This window comes from Lacerta agilis, chromosome 2 (genome assembly GCF_009819535.1).
Source record: "Lacerta agilis isolate rLacAgi1 chromosome 2, rLacAgi1.pri, whole genome shotgun sequence".
NCBI lineage: Eukaryota > Metazoa > Chordata > Lepidosauria > Squamata > Lacertidae > Lacerta > Lacerta agilis.
Genome location: NC_046313.1, coordinates 78,758,343 through 78,774,788, shown reverse-complemented (window position 1 = coordinate 78,774,788; position 16,446 = coordinate 78,758,343). Strand labels below are relative to the sequence as shown.

Below are 16,446 nucleotides of genomic sequence, written 5' to 3'. Positions count from 1 at the left end.
TCAAAGGTGCTTCAGCAGCCTATTTTGCCCCACCCAAGCTACCTTTTACGTGTTCACACCTGACATCTTATATGATGCCAGGTGACTGGCAAGAGGGCATGGTGTGGTCAAAATGGCCTGGTGGGCCTAATTAGATCCATGGTCTGGAGTGCTACTCTTGCAAACACTGTTGTGCTGAAGGAAACAAATTGATCAATGCCCCTGGCATTGGGTTGCTTGGCCTTTGCTGAAACAAATTATAATTGCTTTTCACCGAAATAATGTAGGATCTTCACTTCATACAACATTTCTTTGGAACGTATTAAGAGACACAAATAGTGACAACTATTAACATGTAAATAGGTTTCAGAACACTTTTATTGGTTTCAATTTTAATATGATTTTGTTCTATTTGAATGTATTGGATTATTTTTATGAAGCATGTTTGTTGTTGATGCACCTCAAGAAATGTGACCGAGAGTTTGTAGCAAAAAAAGAATCATGTATTTTCCTGTGATCTAAATGTTCATTTCATTATACTTCCTAGTTATATGCTAGGCAAGAAAAAAACACAAACCACCATTTTTTGTAATAAGGGGAAGACACTCAAATCAAGACATTTCTAAATATATACTGTAAATGCCTTACAAATCAGCTAGATTGGGATGATTCCCAGTCAGTTCTTTGTAAAGCTTGTAACAGCTGGGTTGTGTGTATTGTAAAGAGTTATATTGTATGCCTTTTAAATTCATTAGTACATTTATATCCCACCTTGGGATATTTATATCGTGGAACTCAAGCCAGTGTACAAGGGGTTGCCAAGCAGACCTCCCTATGTAGCCTATGACTGGATCAAAGCCTGCTTAATTAAAAAAATGTGGCCTAAAACCATTCTCTAGTCTGGTTGGATACTACTTTACGAGGATATTTCAATGGGTTTGGATAATATTGGTGAATTTCAATACAGTGGAACCTTGATTTTCGAACTTAATCCGTTCTGGAAGATCGTTCAGCTTCCGAAAAGTTCAAAAACCGAGGATCAATGGGCTGGCTGCAAATTCAATGGGGGGGGGGAATGAAAAATGCAGCTCGGAAACCATTTGGCTTCCTAAAATTGTTTGAAAACCGGAGCAGTTACTTCCAGGTTTTTGGTGTTCAAGAGCTGAAACGTTCCAAAACGGAGGCATTCAGAAACCGAGGTTTGACTGTATCTCTGATGTTAAATTGTTGTAATTACTATTGAAATGGAATGGTGCATCTTTATTTGGAAGAAAATAGAGGAATAGAGGCTTTCAGACTGCAAACCTATACTCTCTTTCCTTGGAGTAACGTTCATTGAACTAAATGGCATTAACTCCCAAGAAGACATGTATAGGATTATGCTTCAAATCACAGTGAAGAGAAGTTACAACTAGGAAAAGTAGTCGTTCTAACCCTGAAGGCATTTAGGATGACAAAATATTCTGGATTTCCCCCCTCTAATGCCCTGATTTTTGTGCATTTAGAAACAGCAACCCTATTGTGATCGAGATAGCTGACCATAGAAGAAAGTCTAAACAAACAAACAAACAAAAAGCCCCAAATGTAGCATTTCCTCATAGGGCAGTCACTCCACACCCTTTATCATTTTGGTTGCCTTTTACTGAACCTTTTCCAAATTTACACTATCCTTAAATAATTATGCAGTAAGCACAGGGAAACTATAGACCAGAAGAAATAGCTATGCTGAAATTTGGCAGTTTATATGGAGAAACAGAAAGTGAATTGGTGAAAAACAGATCACTTTGTTCTATCCCCCCCCCCCAACATTATCCTCCAGAATAACCTGCCCTCTGTCCATATACTGGGTGTTATGACCCTTACTGACAGAAAACATGTGGGAGTGTAGGGTGCAGAGAAATCCTGTTCAAACTATAAAGGTAAGAAGCTCTGACTGTATGTTGTCTTATCAGCCTTAGAAGACAACACTGCTTTCTATGGTATGCTTTCTGTATTATGTTTTGCTTCATATGTTTATTGGATATAGTATGAAATATATATATTTAAAAACATAGTCCTAAGATTCAGATAGTCAATACTATTAAACTTTGTGGATTAACCCAATATAACAAATTGTCTCATAGAGCTCTGTTGGGATTGGATTAATGCCAAGGGCACTGATTGCATCAGAATGTGTAATGTATCACAGACGTATACTGAGATTGAATTGCCAAAACTCAAATATATCCAGGTTTACTTCAGACATAGATAATGATAAAACATTCTAAACAATCTGGTTGACTCCTCAAGCTTCCTACTTCAGGTGAAGACTAATTGGCTCTCTCTGTAATGTTTCCATGTGACATTTTCAAAGAACGTTGAAGGTCAAACTCTTCCTGAAATGGCTAAAGAACTTTTATTATGCAAGGAAGGAAAGCAATGTTGCCAGGCCCCGGCCCCAATGATGGATATATACACGAGGAGGACAATTGTCCACAGAGAGGGAGCTTTGCGTTCACTTTTCTATGCTGTCATTTCTGCTGTCAGACAAGTGTCTTTGCAATTCAATTTAAAACCTGAGTTTTCTGTTCAGTAGTGGAAATTGCTCCATAGAAAAGAGCACGCAGTGCTCTTTTTGTGTGCTCATAGCATAGTTATTTCTAATTCCTTATTTGGTTTATGCTTCCCAATAGCTCCACATACTGTGGCAATTACTTAAAATAAAGGAATCTCAGGGTGTGTTCGGTCCTCAGCTGCAGGTCTTACATTAACATTTGTTGTTTAAAGTTTTTTTTTTTCCTGCAAATGTTTCACCCATTGGATAAAAAGGTTTATTGCTTAGTGGAAGGACATATGTCTGTGTGGTGAAACTTCCTCTCTCCCCAGCCCCGGTCCCCCCAAATCTGCTCCAGAGACTTGGGGAACGTAAGGGTAAACAACAGGGAGAGGAAGTCCTGTTGTATAGGCAGAAGTCATTACACTAATGGCATGACCTTGTAGGATACATCACTTTATGTATCTATCATGGGCTGGATTCAATTAAACCGATGTGCTAACAGTAGGTAGTGTAAGGACTCCCACTAGCAGAATGGGGTTTTCTCCCAATTCCCTTTTCCTCCTGCTGTGCACCCTCAATACTTCCCCCACATCCACTCTATGGCATTGGGAAAACCCCCAGAACAGCATGTGAGGATAAGAGTAGGGAGATTGTTCCACCTGGGAAGCAGAAATGCTTGCATTGAAGAAACTATCTTAATAGCATGACGTTGCATCCTGCCCCATATTTTTAATCTGTCCTTCCTCAAAGGAACTCAGGACAGCATACATGGTCTACCTTATCCCCATTTCATCCTAGCAACAAACCTTTCAGGTAGGCTAGGCTGAGAAATATGGACTGGCCCTAGCTTCACAACTGGGCACATGCAGGGATTGTAACCCAAGTCACTTCTGTCTAATGCCCGTTGGACGTTGTTGCAAGTTGTAGGATAGCAGGCAGTGAAAAGTGAGGGGATATAGCAGCGAAGTCATTCCATGCTGCAGGTGTTGTTAATGCTACTGCTGAAATAGTTTAGCAGTTGAGGGGAGCTGCAAAGGAAGTAAAAGCCTTAACAGCCAGATCCTAAGCATGCTTACTTGGAAGAAGATTCCACTTGATTCAGTTGGATTTGCTTTAAGGAAAAGTATGCCTAGACTGGAATTCTAATTACACACACGAGAACATGCTTAGGACTGAACTATACAAATTGAAGCCTTATTAGCATAAGGGGCTAAAAAAGTGCTTGTGCCCAAACTCGCTATTTAAATTTATTCAGATTAAATGAAATTATAGTTTTAGATCCTGCATTATATACAGAAAACACTGTAATAACTGCAAAATGCTAAAATATCCTCGGAAGCATTCACTGGGGAGGTCTAATAGACTCCAATGTGTTTGGAGGACAGTATTTAAAATGGCATATTTAAGACTCCTTAAATCTTGTGCCTGTCAGCTTTTGGTCTGTTCATTTAACCAATGGAAGGATATAATGAAGAAAGCAGAGACCCAGTTTAGAGAATATGCCTGAAGAGAGCAGATTGAAAGGGGACATAAATCACATATATTGTAGCTATGCGTCAATAAAAGAGCCATTCTGAGTTTTTGGAGAAAGTCAAAACATGTCATGAGCCTTGCCTCCGTTGAATTGGTGTGGTTTAATGTGTTGCGGTTTTTGTGGCCAACATGATATGTTCAGGAGCACATTTGCATGTTGGTGGATATGAAACAACATTCTGGTGCAGAACTAACGGGAACTCTTCTAGTTTTTCTATCTGAACATATTTTAAGATTTAGCAAAGTTTGTCAAAGTAGGTTTGTAGAAAATGCAAAGAAACCAAGCTAACTGCGAAACAAGCAGTTCATGAATGTTTGAAATTCTAATTGTTTGGCAAACCTATACATCACTTTTTAAATATTTAATTGTCCCAATTTGTATTTTAGGATGGTGTACGCTTCTCATTAGGACTGTACTCAAACTAAATCAGTGGTTCATTGTTGTTGTTGTTGTTCAGTCGTTCAGTCGTGTCCGACTCTTCGTGACCTCATGGACCAGAGCATGCCAGGCATGCCTGTCTTTCACTGCCTCCCGCAGTTTGGTCAGACTCATGTTGGTAGCCTCGAGAACACTGTCCAACCATCTCAACTTCTGTCGTCCCCTTCTCCTTGTGCCCTCAATCTTCCCCAGCATCAGGGACTTTTCTAGGGAGTCTTCTCTTCTCATGAGGTCAACAAAGTATTGGAGCCTCAGCTTCAGGATCAGTCCTTCCAGTGAGCACTCAGGGCTGATTTCCTTCAGAATGGATAGGTTTGGTCTTCTTGCAGTCCATGGGACTCTCAAGAGTCTCCTCCAGCACCATAATTCAAAAGCATCCATTCTTTGTCGATCAGCCTTCTTTATGGTCCAGCTCTCACTTCCATACATCACTACTGGGAAAACCATGGCTTTAACTATACGGACCTTTGTTAGCAATGTGATGTCTCTGCTTTTTAAGATGCTGTCTAGGTTTGTCATTGCTTTTCTCCCAAGAAGCAGGTGTCTTTTAATTTCGTGACCGCTGTCACCATCTGCAGTGATCATGGAACCCATTAGCAGTGGTTCATTAGCAGTTGACAAATAAAATGTCTAGCTAGAATTCCTTTTGAGAATTCAAAGATAAATGCTGCTAAGTGAAATCTATACAATGATGTAATTCTCTTTGAAATAATTTGCTGTTCGGATGGTCAGCAAAAAATGTAAATGGAATTGGCCAAAAGCTGCTGGAGAGCGTTTTACCCTAGACATGTTCCAGTCTCTCCAAGATCACAGGTGTCCACAATATATCAGCCACAGACAAAGCTAACATTTGGCAATCTTTGCTAACTCATTAGCTCACTACTTCATAGAAGGATTAGGAACCAAAAAGGTAACTTTGAAATCTTATGATAGTGGAAGTACATAAAAATTAACATAGCTAGCAATCTTTTCTGTTTCATTTGCCTGGATGTCCTGGTTTTACCAGTGGAGTTGGCAAGTATGTCATCACAACATTGTAGTCAAATAAACAAAAGACATTGGTAGCTGAATCTGAGTATGACCCGGGAGGACAGGCTATGTCAGCCCCTTCTGTGGGCCTCCTTGATGTGTTGCTGGGGACATTGTATGTCTCTCACTTCCTGACATTGGTCTCCTTGACTTACTTTGCCTAGATCAGATCTCATCAGGTACTCATCCCTGGAGAGGCACTGATCACCTTCGGATGTTGCCCCAGATTATGTTTTGGGCTAAGAGTGGTTTCTTGTGCCTGACCCTTTACATGGTTTCCTTCCTCTGCCATAGCTTGGAAGTCCTGTGTGTGAGGCCTAGCCTTCTTGGGCTACTAAGCCTTGTGGCTTACTCACAGGCTATGCCCACCAGAACAGGACAGTACACTAGGTAAACCTTAAGCCTCTTTACCGTAGCTTCTGACACTTGAGATGTCCCCTTGAGAACCCCCTTACTTTTGTGACTGTAAGTTGTTTAAAACTGTTATAATTTTTTAAAAATATTAAATTTAAACTATTTGATATTTTAATAGTTTTAAATAATTAATAGGGGGACCTTAGAGTGAAGGGCAAAAAATACTAATACTAATACTGTACGACTACTAATAATTTTGCTGGCCTGAGATGAGGAAGAATTTGAAGCTGACTGGTGACGAGACAATATCCACTACTGTTGCTGAAAGCAGCAGGCTAGAGAGGGTGGAGTATATGCTCCCTGGCACACACAGCTCAGTCTTCCAGCTCCTTGGCATTGCCCTCCACCTCCCGCCAACGTCTGCAGCTTGAGGCAGTGATCTCACTCTGCCTAATGTTAGGGTCGGTCCTGCTTCTGTAAGCTTTGAAGAAAACAGGCATTTAATGATTCCCCGAGGAAATTCATTTATATGTATACATGGAGTTAGCAGAGACATCAATGTCACTGTCAGTTCTACCCATCCTTCCCTCATGTATGTTATAGAAGTGGGGTGTTATTTAATGTTGGACACCTTAAACTGAGCCTGTTTCTCAGTTTTATTTTCTATTTCTGTTCAAACTATAGCACATATAATTTAGTACTGAGATCAAATTTTCCATGCAGCTGTATCTTTAGTTTTTCTTTTAATTACTTTGTATTACTAGCATATCAAGTATTGGGGGAAATAGTAGTTCTACTTTTTTCCTATTAAGCAACTTATCTGATCTTATAGTTTAAATTTGTATTAAATAATTATTACAGAAAATTGTCTGTTTAATAATTTCCTGTCATAAAAAAGAAAAGCAGACTTCACATCTTATATTGCCTGTATACATTTAGGTCCTTGGTCTATACTGTCTCCAAGCAGCTCTGTTTTCAAAGTGTTAATTATATATTTTAGCCCATTTATTTCCTTTTTTGTTCTCATATCCTTCTGTGTAATTACCACGTTTAGTATTTGGGACTGAGGCAAATACTTTTAGCATGAGCATAGCGTATTCATTACTGAGTACACTTTATTGTGTGTTATGCACTTTTAACTTCTAAGACTTGTACCTACTTAGGAAAGATATGTGACCACAACAGAAAAGTCAGGTGGGTTGTGTTTAAATCAATATAACTTAAGTCACAAATGTCACAAAAGCTGAAATGTAGGCTTAGTACCTCAGATAAGTGTCTGGCACCTGGAACTACAGTTTTCATTCTGCCACACATCTAGTATTCCAGCTGGTGTTTGTGAAAGGACTATTACCCACCAGTATTTGAAAGAAAGAACTATATTACATCCTCTCAATTTGCCTTGGAATAAGCCATGCCTGTTTCGTAAAACTGTATGGTGACAGGCATCAGAATTGTTACGATTAATTCAATGCCAATTCAGTTTTCATTTGACTGAAATAAGCTCATTGCCCTTCTGCTACTGTTTAAATTAGGCAATCCAGACTTTTGATAGGGAAATTGCCCAAATGGCTTTCTAAAAATTATTTCTAGCAATACAGAAAGATTTGATTGTATGACTTTCAGGCAGATGAGACCACGCTGATGTAAGAGATTTAAAAAGCAGAACCATTCAGTTATATTTTGATTCTTTTCTTTAGCACATGGGTTCATTTCTATTTTGTTCTAGCTTGTTTCAGAATTATTTTTGTCTATCAGTTGGAGAGCACAACACAATGAAACCTTACTACAGGCTATCTTTCCACAGTTCTATTTTCTGTATCTTCTTGCTAATGCAATAGCGTGTAATTGCTCTATAATAGAGAATCATAGAATTGTAGAGTTAGGACCCCAAGGGTCACCCACACATTCATTTTTGCAACTGCTGGATCAGGAGTAGGGAACCTGTGGCTCTATAGATACTGTTGGACTGCAGTTCCCATCAGCCCCAGTCAGCATAGCCAGCAGTCAGGAATGATGGCCGTTGTAGTTCAGGAACACCTAGACTCTGCAGGGTTGCCATACGTCTGGAAATTTCCAGGCATATTTGGAATAGGTAAAGGTAAAGGGACCCCTGACCATTAGGTCCAGTCGCGGATGACTCAGGGGTTGCGGCGCTCATGTCTCTTTACTGGCCGAGGGAGCCGGCGTACAGCTTCCGGGTCATGTGGCCAGCATGACTAAGCCGCTTCTGGCAAACCAGAGTAGTGCACGGAAACACTGTTTACCTTTCCGCCGGAGTGGTACCTATTTATCTACTTGCACTTTGACATGTTTTCAAACTGCTAGGTTGGCAGAAGCAGGGACCAAGCAATGGGAGCTCACCCTGTCATGGGGATTCGAACCGCCGACCTTCTGATCAGCAAGCCCTAGGCTCTGCGGTTCAACCCACAGTGCCACCTGCGTCCCCATACTTGGAATACTGCAGCCAAAAGCAGTGCACAGGCGGAAATCAGCTAAATGTCCATGAAAATCAAATCATATGGCAACAGATGTTGGCAGTGTATTTTTTGTCAATTTCGCTCAAAAACATCCAATTTCTTTGCAAACAACTCTCAGCAAAACTAAAGAAAGCTCAACAACTTTGGCAAAAGAAAGAAAGAAAGCATAATAAATTTGCCGTCGGCCCACCCCCCCACCCCAATATTTTTAACAAAAGCACCTTCATCTACTTTACCCTTGGCTTATAAGGAAACTGTACTTTTTAAGGATATATAACCTCTGGGCAATATATGGGATAAGCTACAGTTGCTTTGTCCAAACATAGCTCTTGCCGTATATTTTATCAATGCAAATACTTCCTTTATTGTATCTGCTACTTTATCATAGGTACAGTTTTAAAGCACAAGAACGGAAATCCACACCCATGTCGATAATGAAAGAATGGTTGCTGTACGTGAAGCACTTTGAACATGCCAAATATTATTGAAATGTCTTAGAAATGCCAGACATTGGTATTGTTTGTCCCACTGTGTGTGACTTTCAGCTGACCTCAAATTTCATCTGCTAGTTTGTGACCCCAACAGTCTTGCCCAGTTTTGCACTACATTTGCTCAGGGGCATTGCTGCTGTTGAAATCATGTACTCCTTCCTTTCAGAGTAAAGGAATGGTGTAACTCCTGCTTTGCTTGCTGCAATGCTTTCTTGACATTATATTTTGCTGCAATGCAAATTGTCACCTTTAGGCTAAGGACATTATGTGTGTATTTGGAAATCATTTAGCATAGTACTTGCTCACACCTGTACGGTCCCTTTTCTTTTTCTTCTTCTGGTAGGGATGGGGTTTGTTGTTCTGTACCTGTTCATCTTTTAATCACACTATTGTAACTCAAACTCCATCTGTTGTGGTTTGCATTTCCACCATCCCCAGCTTCTGGCAACATCATGGTCACGTATTTGTGTTTGCATCCCATACATTTCCTTACGATACAGAACAGAGGAAGAACAGCAAAGTTGCATGAGTCACTGATCATTTCATTGGAATGTCATTGTACTAGACCTCAGATAAGCTACTGTAAGCAAATCTTTAAAGCAGTTTCTAATTCTGTCTGTGAAGAGGGAGATACGATGAGGACATTCTGCATGGGAACCATAACTGTGTCTTTCCTGTTTCTTAGCAGCAAGCCTTAACTATTTTTCCACATCTAAATCCCAGGCACAAATATTTTATTCTTCATCTGCTCTGGATAACTGATAATTACATTTTTTGCTGACCTGATAAAGGTATTTTTAGATTAGTATTTCAATATTACAATTTTAATTTGCTGTTATGCTTTACTAGCCAACCCAGATAAAGCTTTCCTGTAGAACTCCTAGAGAAAATATGTACTAAATGAGCTTGAGTATGTAGCCTGGGTCAAGGCTGCAGCATATAGGGCTAAACTGTTGTTTACAATGGGGTTTTGACACAAGGAACTGCCTCATATTCTTAACATTGATGGCAGGAATCCACATTCATGACTGAGAAGTGTTCCCCATGGAAGAGCAGTTTTGCTCATTTTTCCACTTCTGGCGATCATGTCAGATGTTGCTCCTGTCCTTGCCCCTTCAGAAGGGGCTTTTCAAGACCTCTCGAGGAGGCGCAATGAGCTGCTCTGGAAATGTGAACTGGAATAGTCTCATTGTGCATGTGGCTCTTTGGATCCCAAACCATACATGCCCACATCAGTTGATTTAATTTGCTGCTTCATTTACTGCGTGTTAATATTATATGTACCAATGTGTTCTTTAGCAGATAATTGTTGTTTTAGAAAGAAGTTCAGTAAAAAGGTTAGGCAAACTAATATATAGGATCAGTAAAAGCAAGCTTGTGTGTATATATAGTGTGTGTGTGTGTGAGAGAGAGAGAGAGAGAGAGAAAGAGAGAGAGAGAGAGAGAGACAGGCAGACAGTCAACGGGAAAGAATCAGATTCTCACTCACAGCAATATTGAAGAGAAAAGCAACAAATAAGCAATTGTCCTGTTAACATTTGGCATGATCCACATCTATTTACACTTGGGTATGTACACCTATGTACAAAAAGAATCATGATAAATGGGGCTCACTCAAATAGGCTTCAATAGGGTTCCAGTACTTGGCTTCAAAGGAGTCCGATTGGGGCTATAGGAATCCTGTAGTAGGATTGCTGTCTGTGTTGAGTTGCCAACAAATTTTGTTGAGGTGGAATTTCGGGGGCAATTTTGTAGCACAGGGCCCTGCTTTGGTGAAGCGTCCAAGCAATTTTGAGGGAAACATTGTTACTGGTCATCACCCTGTTAAAACCAAAAAGGAAAAGATTTGGAGTACTGGCTGAGAAGAAATATTGCACAGTGCCATATTTAGGAGCCTGTGTCCTAGGCAGCAGTCTGGGGAGTAGGGATTGGGGAACAAGGTGGGCATTGGCTTCATAGGGTGCCTGGCATGGGCTGCAGTTGGAAAAGTGTTACAAATGGTTCAACATCTGGCATTGCCGATGTTGTGCCACATAACTTACATAAAAGGAAGTTGTTCATGCAGTATGCATTTGCAATATTATAAATACCATATTAATAATCAAACCTCATGAAATTAGTATTAATGCACCATTAATTTTGTTGTTTTTGTTGTTAGTGGATCTCTGGCTTTAAATTCTATATGGTTTTTATTGTATGGTTTTATGTATGACTCTTGTAAACAACTAATTTTTTTTATGAAAAGCGGTGTACACACACACACAAGTGCTTTCCCCCCCTTAAAAATGTTTAGGGGTATTCTCATTTTGACTCAAGAAAATCACCATTTTATAGTTCAAATTGGGAAGAATAAATACAACAAATGGACAAAAGTACAAAGATTCACAAAATGTTTAGGGTTATGTGTACCCCTGCGTCCCCCCAGAAAAAGCACTGTATGTATATTCCCATTTTCTATGCAAGCACAACTCCTGCAACAGGTTTTCATAGGAATCTGGCCAAACATAATTCCCAAGAGAAGACCAAAATGTGACACATTCATTCCATTGCTACTGTTTTCCTATAATTAAACTTCCTACTATTGAAATGCGGGTGGTGCTGTGGTCTAAACCACTGAGCCTAGGGCTTGCCGATTGGAAGGTCGGCGGTTCGAATCCCAGCAATGGGGTGAGCTCCTGTTGCTCGGTCCCAGCTCCTGCCAACCTAGCAGTTCGAAAGCACGCTCTGTCGGGAAGGTAAACGGCGTTTCTGTGCACTGCTCTGGTTCGCCAGAAGTGGCTTAGTCATGCTGCCACATGACCCGGAAGCTGTCTGCGGACAAACGCTGGCTCCCTCGGCCTATAGAGCAAGATGAGCACGCAACACCAGAGTCGTTTGAAACTGGACTTAACTGTCAGAGAAGGAATTTTTTTATTTTTTATTTTGTTTTGGCTATGGCAGACCAACACAGCTACCTACCTGTAACATGAAGATAGACTTAGAGTTTAAGTGCTGTTATTACTTAGGCAACTGAAACCAATGTTTGAAAACATCAGTTTAAATGCCTTGCAGAGGAAATCGTAGTTCCAGAGAATAGTATCATGAACTGCATTGTTTGCATTATTAAATATTAGTTGCAAAGGACTTGGAAGCAAAGTTCAGTCCTAATATATTGCTCCTTTTATCTTCTGAAATAATATGCTAAAATCTGCAGAATCCCAAATCTTCTGTTTACACCCAATTGCATACAAAACTCAAAGTAATAAAATGTAGGTTTTATTCTACTTTCCTGTCCCATGTTAAATAGGAACAGACTTGGTTGGGCTTGAAATAATTTTTAAGGAAATCCAGGAAAGTGTAAGAAGTGGTGGCCCTATGGTGTCAGTAGGTGGCACTCTTCCCTCCAGATCAATACTGTTAAGCACATTTCTAAGGGACATAGTGCTGTTGGAAGTACACAGTCGTCTCTCTCCCCACCCCGATAAACTAAGCTTTTAAACACATGTGGTCAATAAAAATCCCATCGCATTTTTTGCAAGTGTAGAGGTATAAAGCCCCTGGGGGTCCTGGACAAATTCCAATCTAGTTAATTAATTTCTTCCTGGAATAAAACTATACCTGGCATTTCAAAGCCTACTGAACCTTAAAAGAATTAGTAAGTAAAACAGGCAGCAGTAATTCACAGTATTTGGTTTACAAGCTTGATAAAGATAATTATAATCATCCCATGTTTTCTAGTTGCTTTTTACTCCCCTCCCAAAAAAATCCCCTATCACTGTGGCATGTTTCAAAGCTTCAAACCACAGAAGACGATAGAAGTCTCCATATTTTAAAGTAGAAGAAATGTCCCTGTGAAAGAGTATTTCAGTACAGAAATTCTTATTTTCTTATAACTAAACCACGAGAGAAACCAAAACACAGCCTCAGACTTTTCCCCCTGTCATCCTTGCCAAGCAATAACTTACCTAAACAAATAATCTTGTCCCGAGACTACAATCAAGAGGCATAAAAAGTGTGGTATCTGCTCTTAGCAGTAGTCCTGTGCCTGCTTTTTCTATGATTTAGATTCCTCAGGAAGAAATATTAAAAGTGGTTTATTTATATTTCAGCACCAAATTAAGAAGATGGCATCATCCATTCACAGTTCTTACCCCATAACAAGACTAATCCCCAACACCTCATTACAGGAAACATTTCCAGGGTTGCATATATCATCTTGTTTAACTAGTACATTTTTAAAGGGTACAGTTGAAAGGTAGGAAATTTAAGGCCGTTCATTGATAAGAAAATAAACAAATAAAACTTTAAGAATTTCTCTCAAAGGGGAAATATATTGTGAGGCTTACAGTAACCAAGGTGATATTTGTCAGGAACTTCATTGGTAAGAACCTAAGAGCATCTTCCTCCTCCTTCCTGGTAGAAAAAAAGCTTCTTGTTGGAAACATATATATTTTGGGTAGCGTCTGTCTTTGAACTATATTAGAATACTGTGTAGATGGGAAAGGTGTTTTCACCATGTGATTTGTTGCTATGTTTAAGACTCAATAAAGAATATTCAACTGCAGGTCAGTAACAAGCTTTCTTTATTCTGCGGGTTGCTCCAATTTAGGATGCCAGCCGCCAATTCATATTAAATTATGACTTCAGTCATTTGGGGGAAAAGTAAACCCACATTGCCCTCTAGATAACATTTTTGGCCTTCAAGAAAAATGTTGCATTAACCCCTCTATTAGGGTCAATTCATACATTATGTACATCATAGGGTTGCTCTGGCAATTGAGTTCCATGGCTGTATCACAGTAAAGAGATATACTTGTTTTATGCATAGGGATGTTTTCCCTGCTTCATTGGGCTCTGCTGGTCCCCAAATCTGACTCCAGAGAACCTGAACAGAAAACCAATGTCTACTACATTATCACTGATATTTTGACATACTTGCAGGAATGATCCTGCACCCAACCCCTAGAGGAATCTCCAAGTATTTAGTTAGACCTGCCAGGTCTCCTCATTTGGTTGTGGTCTGGTTTGGCCCAAATCAGGCCCACTTGTTCATTAAATGTCATCATATGATGTAAGGCGGTAGGCAGGTGAAGCCAAAGTGCCAAACTGACAAGCAAGATCAGGCACACACTGTAAGTGTGCGCCCAATTATTCTTTTCCAGCTGCTGGTAGACAGGCTTCATCTGCAGCAACAGAAAAAGACACCAAGTTCAAACGTGCTGAATTAAAACTGGAAAGGAAGAATACTTGTGTCTACTCAACTGCCATGGAAGTTGGAGGGGAGGAGCTTCTTGCTCAAATGAGGCTGTAACTTCAACTTGCATGTTTTACGCAGTATGGAATAGGTAGCCTACAAGGTCTATGGTACATGTGGCCGCCTAGCTCCAAGGCAATGCAGGTCTGCCTGGCAGGCTGCTGTAAGCACTAGTTGGCTTTGGTCAGCTTGGCTAGACACAAGATGTGCAGGCAGGCATAAGAGTTACACCTCAGAACTTCAAATGAAATTTAGAACCAGCTATTTGGGGGGTAGGCATGGAGCAGTGTTCTAATGCAGACCCAGCTACCACTTAATTTTGATTAGTACATTTTAGCACTTAGTGGCCTTTTGTTTGCTTCAATCCTGACAGACGCAGAACAGGATGAAGCTGATGGCAGACAACTATGATGATGACCATCACCACTACCACCACCACCACCACCACCACCATCACAGATCTCCTGGGAGGACACAACACTCCAACCACAGACCCTCTCCAGAACAGGTCAGTCATGTCTCTCCTTCCTTTACCTTCATGCTTATGCTTTTACCGTGCCAATTTTCAAGATAAAATAAATGTTCAAAAGGAAGAATAAATAGTACAAGCGATATGCTCTTTGAACTGAAACTAATAGCTTTGTTATTTATTTCCATCACTCAAATAATCTAAACGTTTTCCTTCCTCTTTCCGTTTGGCCTTTTTGTTCCTTTTGTTATGGTTTTCTTTCCTCCTTTTGCTTTCATAGCATTTCTGAAGAGTCCCGATTCAACTATTAAAAGTAATGTTTCTGAGGAATTGCTTTTTTTAATGCACTTTAGGGTTTTTGTTTAGATAGCTGTTCTCTTCAAGTATAATTTATTATGGTTGTCTTTTATTAACTCAACCTGTCCATAAGAATATAATTGGTTTGAGTCTGCTCACCAGTAGTAATATATATATATATATATATATATATATATATATATATATATATATATATATATATATATATATATATATATGTAAATTTTTAGATACTTGTTGCCCTATGGTAGCAAATTATCAAAACAGCTCGGTGATTTTAGTTCCTTCTGGTATTAGAAAGCAAACCTGAAGTATCATAGAGTGCTGAGTATATTTTTCTGTCAGCATCAAAAAGTACCATTGTTTGGCTTTGTCACACATTTTATAATAGAAACTGAGGAGAAATTGAAAGTGGCTGAGCTTAAGTGAAGGATCCACGTGCTTTACCCTAGATAGACTTCACACAGAAGTGTCAGAGACCCAGCATCAGCTGGGAGGAAGAAGAGGCAGGATTGCCTTATTATGTCGGACAGAGTATAGAGTGCAGGAACTGAGCAAGGTGAATGAGTGTCAGGGTTCAACTCTGCCCAGACGGGGAACCTGAGGCACTGGCGTAGGAAGGGCGGGGCGTAGGGGGCTGGGCATCCCAGGCAGCACAATCCCGGTAGGGTTCCATCTCGGCTGCCCCACCCCCCACTCCCAGGACATGTGCCCCATCCCATGTGGGCGGGACGCCACGCCCATGCAGGTGGCACGCCGCATTCCCAGAACGTGTGCCACGCCCTAACGGGTGGCGCACCACACCCCCAGAATGCACGCCAGCCCCACCCCCGCCTGCTTCCCGGTGCTGGAGCATGAAGCTCCGCCACTAACCTGAGGCCTCCTTGGAGAAGGAGCAGAACACCAGCAACCCCCAAGAGCTATTGGATCCAAGCATACCTGATCTAGGTTAAGGTGTCTTCACACCAGTTGCCTATGTTCATGGACAGCTCTTGAAACATTCTTGAAACCATTCCCCACAGGCGCAGAGAGAAGAAACTTATTACCTGCCTGAATCAGGGCTTGGTTGAGAGCTTAGATGGGCATCCTATCTTGTTGAGCAGTGTGAAGAGTCCTGTTTGGCTGATGAGGTCCAAGGCCTTCATTGGGTCTGTGAAGGCGACATACAAGGGGGGGGGGCGTCCCTGCTCTCAGCATTTCTCCTGCAGCCGGCGCAGTGAGAAAACCATGCCAAAATTCATATTTTAAGTACATTCCAGGTTTAATATTTCCAGGTCTCTGGCCATTTGTACATTTACGGAGAAGTGGAGACGCTTAACTGTCAAAGATCAGACTCAGAGTAGAAAGAGAATAGCTAGAACCTGAAGATGTTACAAGTAGTTCTTAAATAGTAAGAATATTGTGAAGAAAAAGAGCAGAAGAATAAGAAAGTAACAAATTAATGAAGCAAGAAAACACAGATTAATTGCTTCATTGGATTGTTATGCAGAAAACCAGCAAGTAGATCTGTTGCTTCTTTGCTGTCAAAGAAGAACTGAAATGAACTGTAAATGAATTGTTGCCTGTTCTGGCATTTTTTAAAAGCATG

The 16,446-nt window shown here is 40.4% G+C and overlaps 1 protein-coding gene across 16 annotated transcripts in view; it reads left to right on the top strand.

Annotated features, from left to right (window-relative positions):
* The window catches only part of ERC2 (ELKS/RAB6-interacting/CAST family member 2), a 519,409-nt gene that overhangs the window by 370,100 nt on the left and 132,863 nt on the right, over window positions 1-16,446 (top strand). For all 16 annotated transcript variants that reach the window (XR_004426010.1, XR_004426009.1, XR_004426011.1 and 13 more), the window contains one exon: window positions 14,445-14,579. Coding sequence is in view for 8 of the 16 variants with exons in the window: in XM_033140942.1 (XP_032996833.1) it covers window positions 14,445-14,579 (135 nt within the window). In the remaining 8 variants the exon portion in view is untranslated. The remainder of the gene's footprint in view (window positions 1-14,444; window positions 14,580-16,446) is intronic.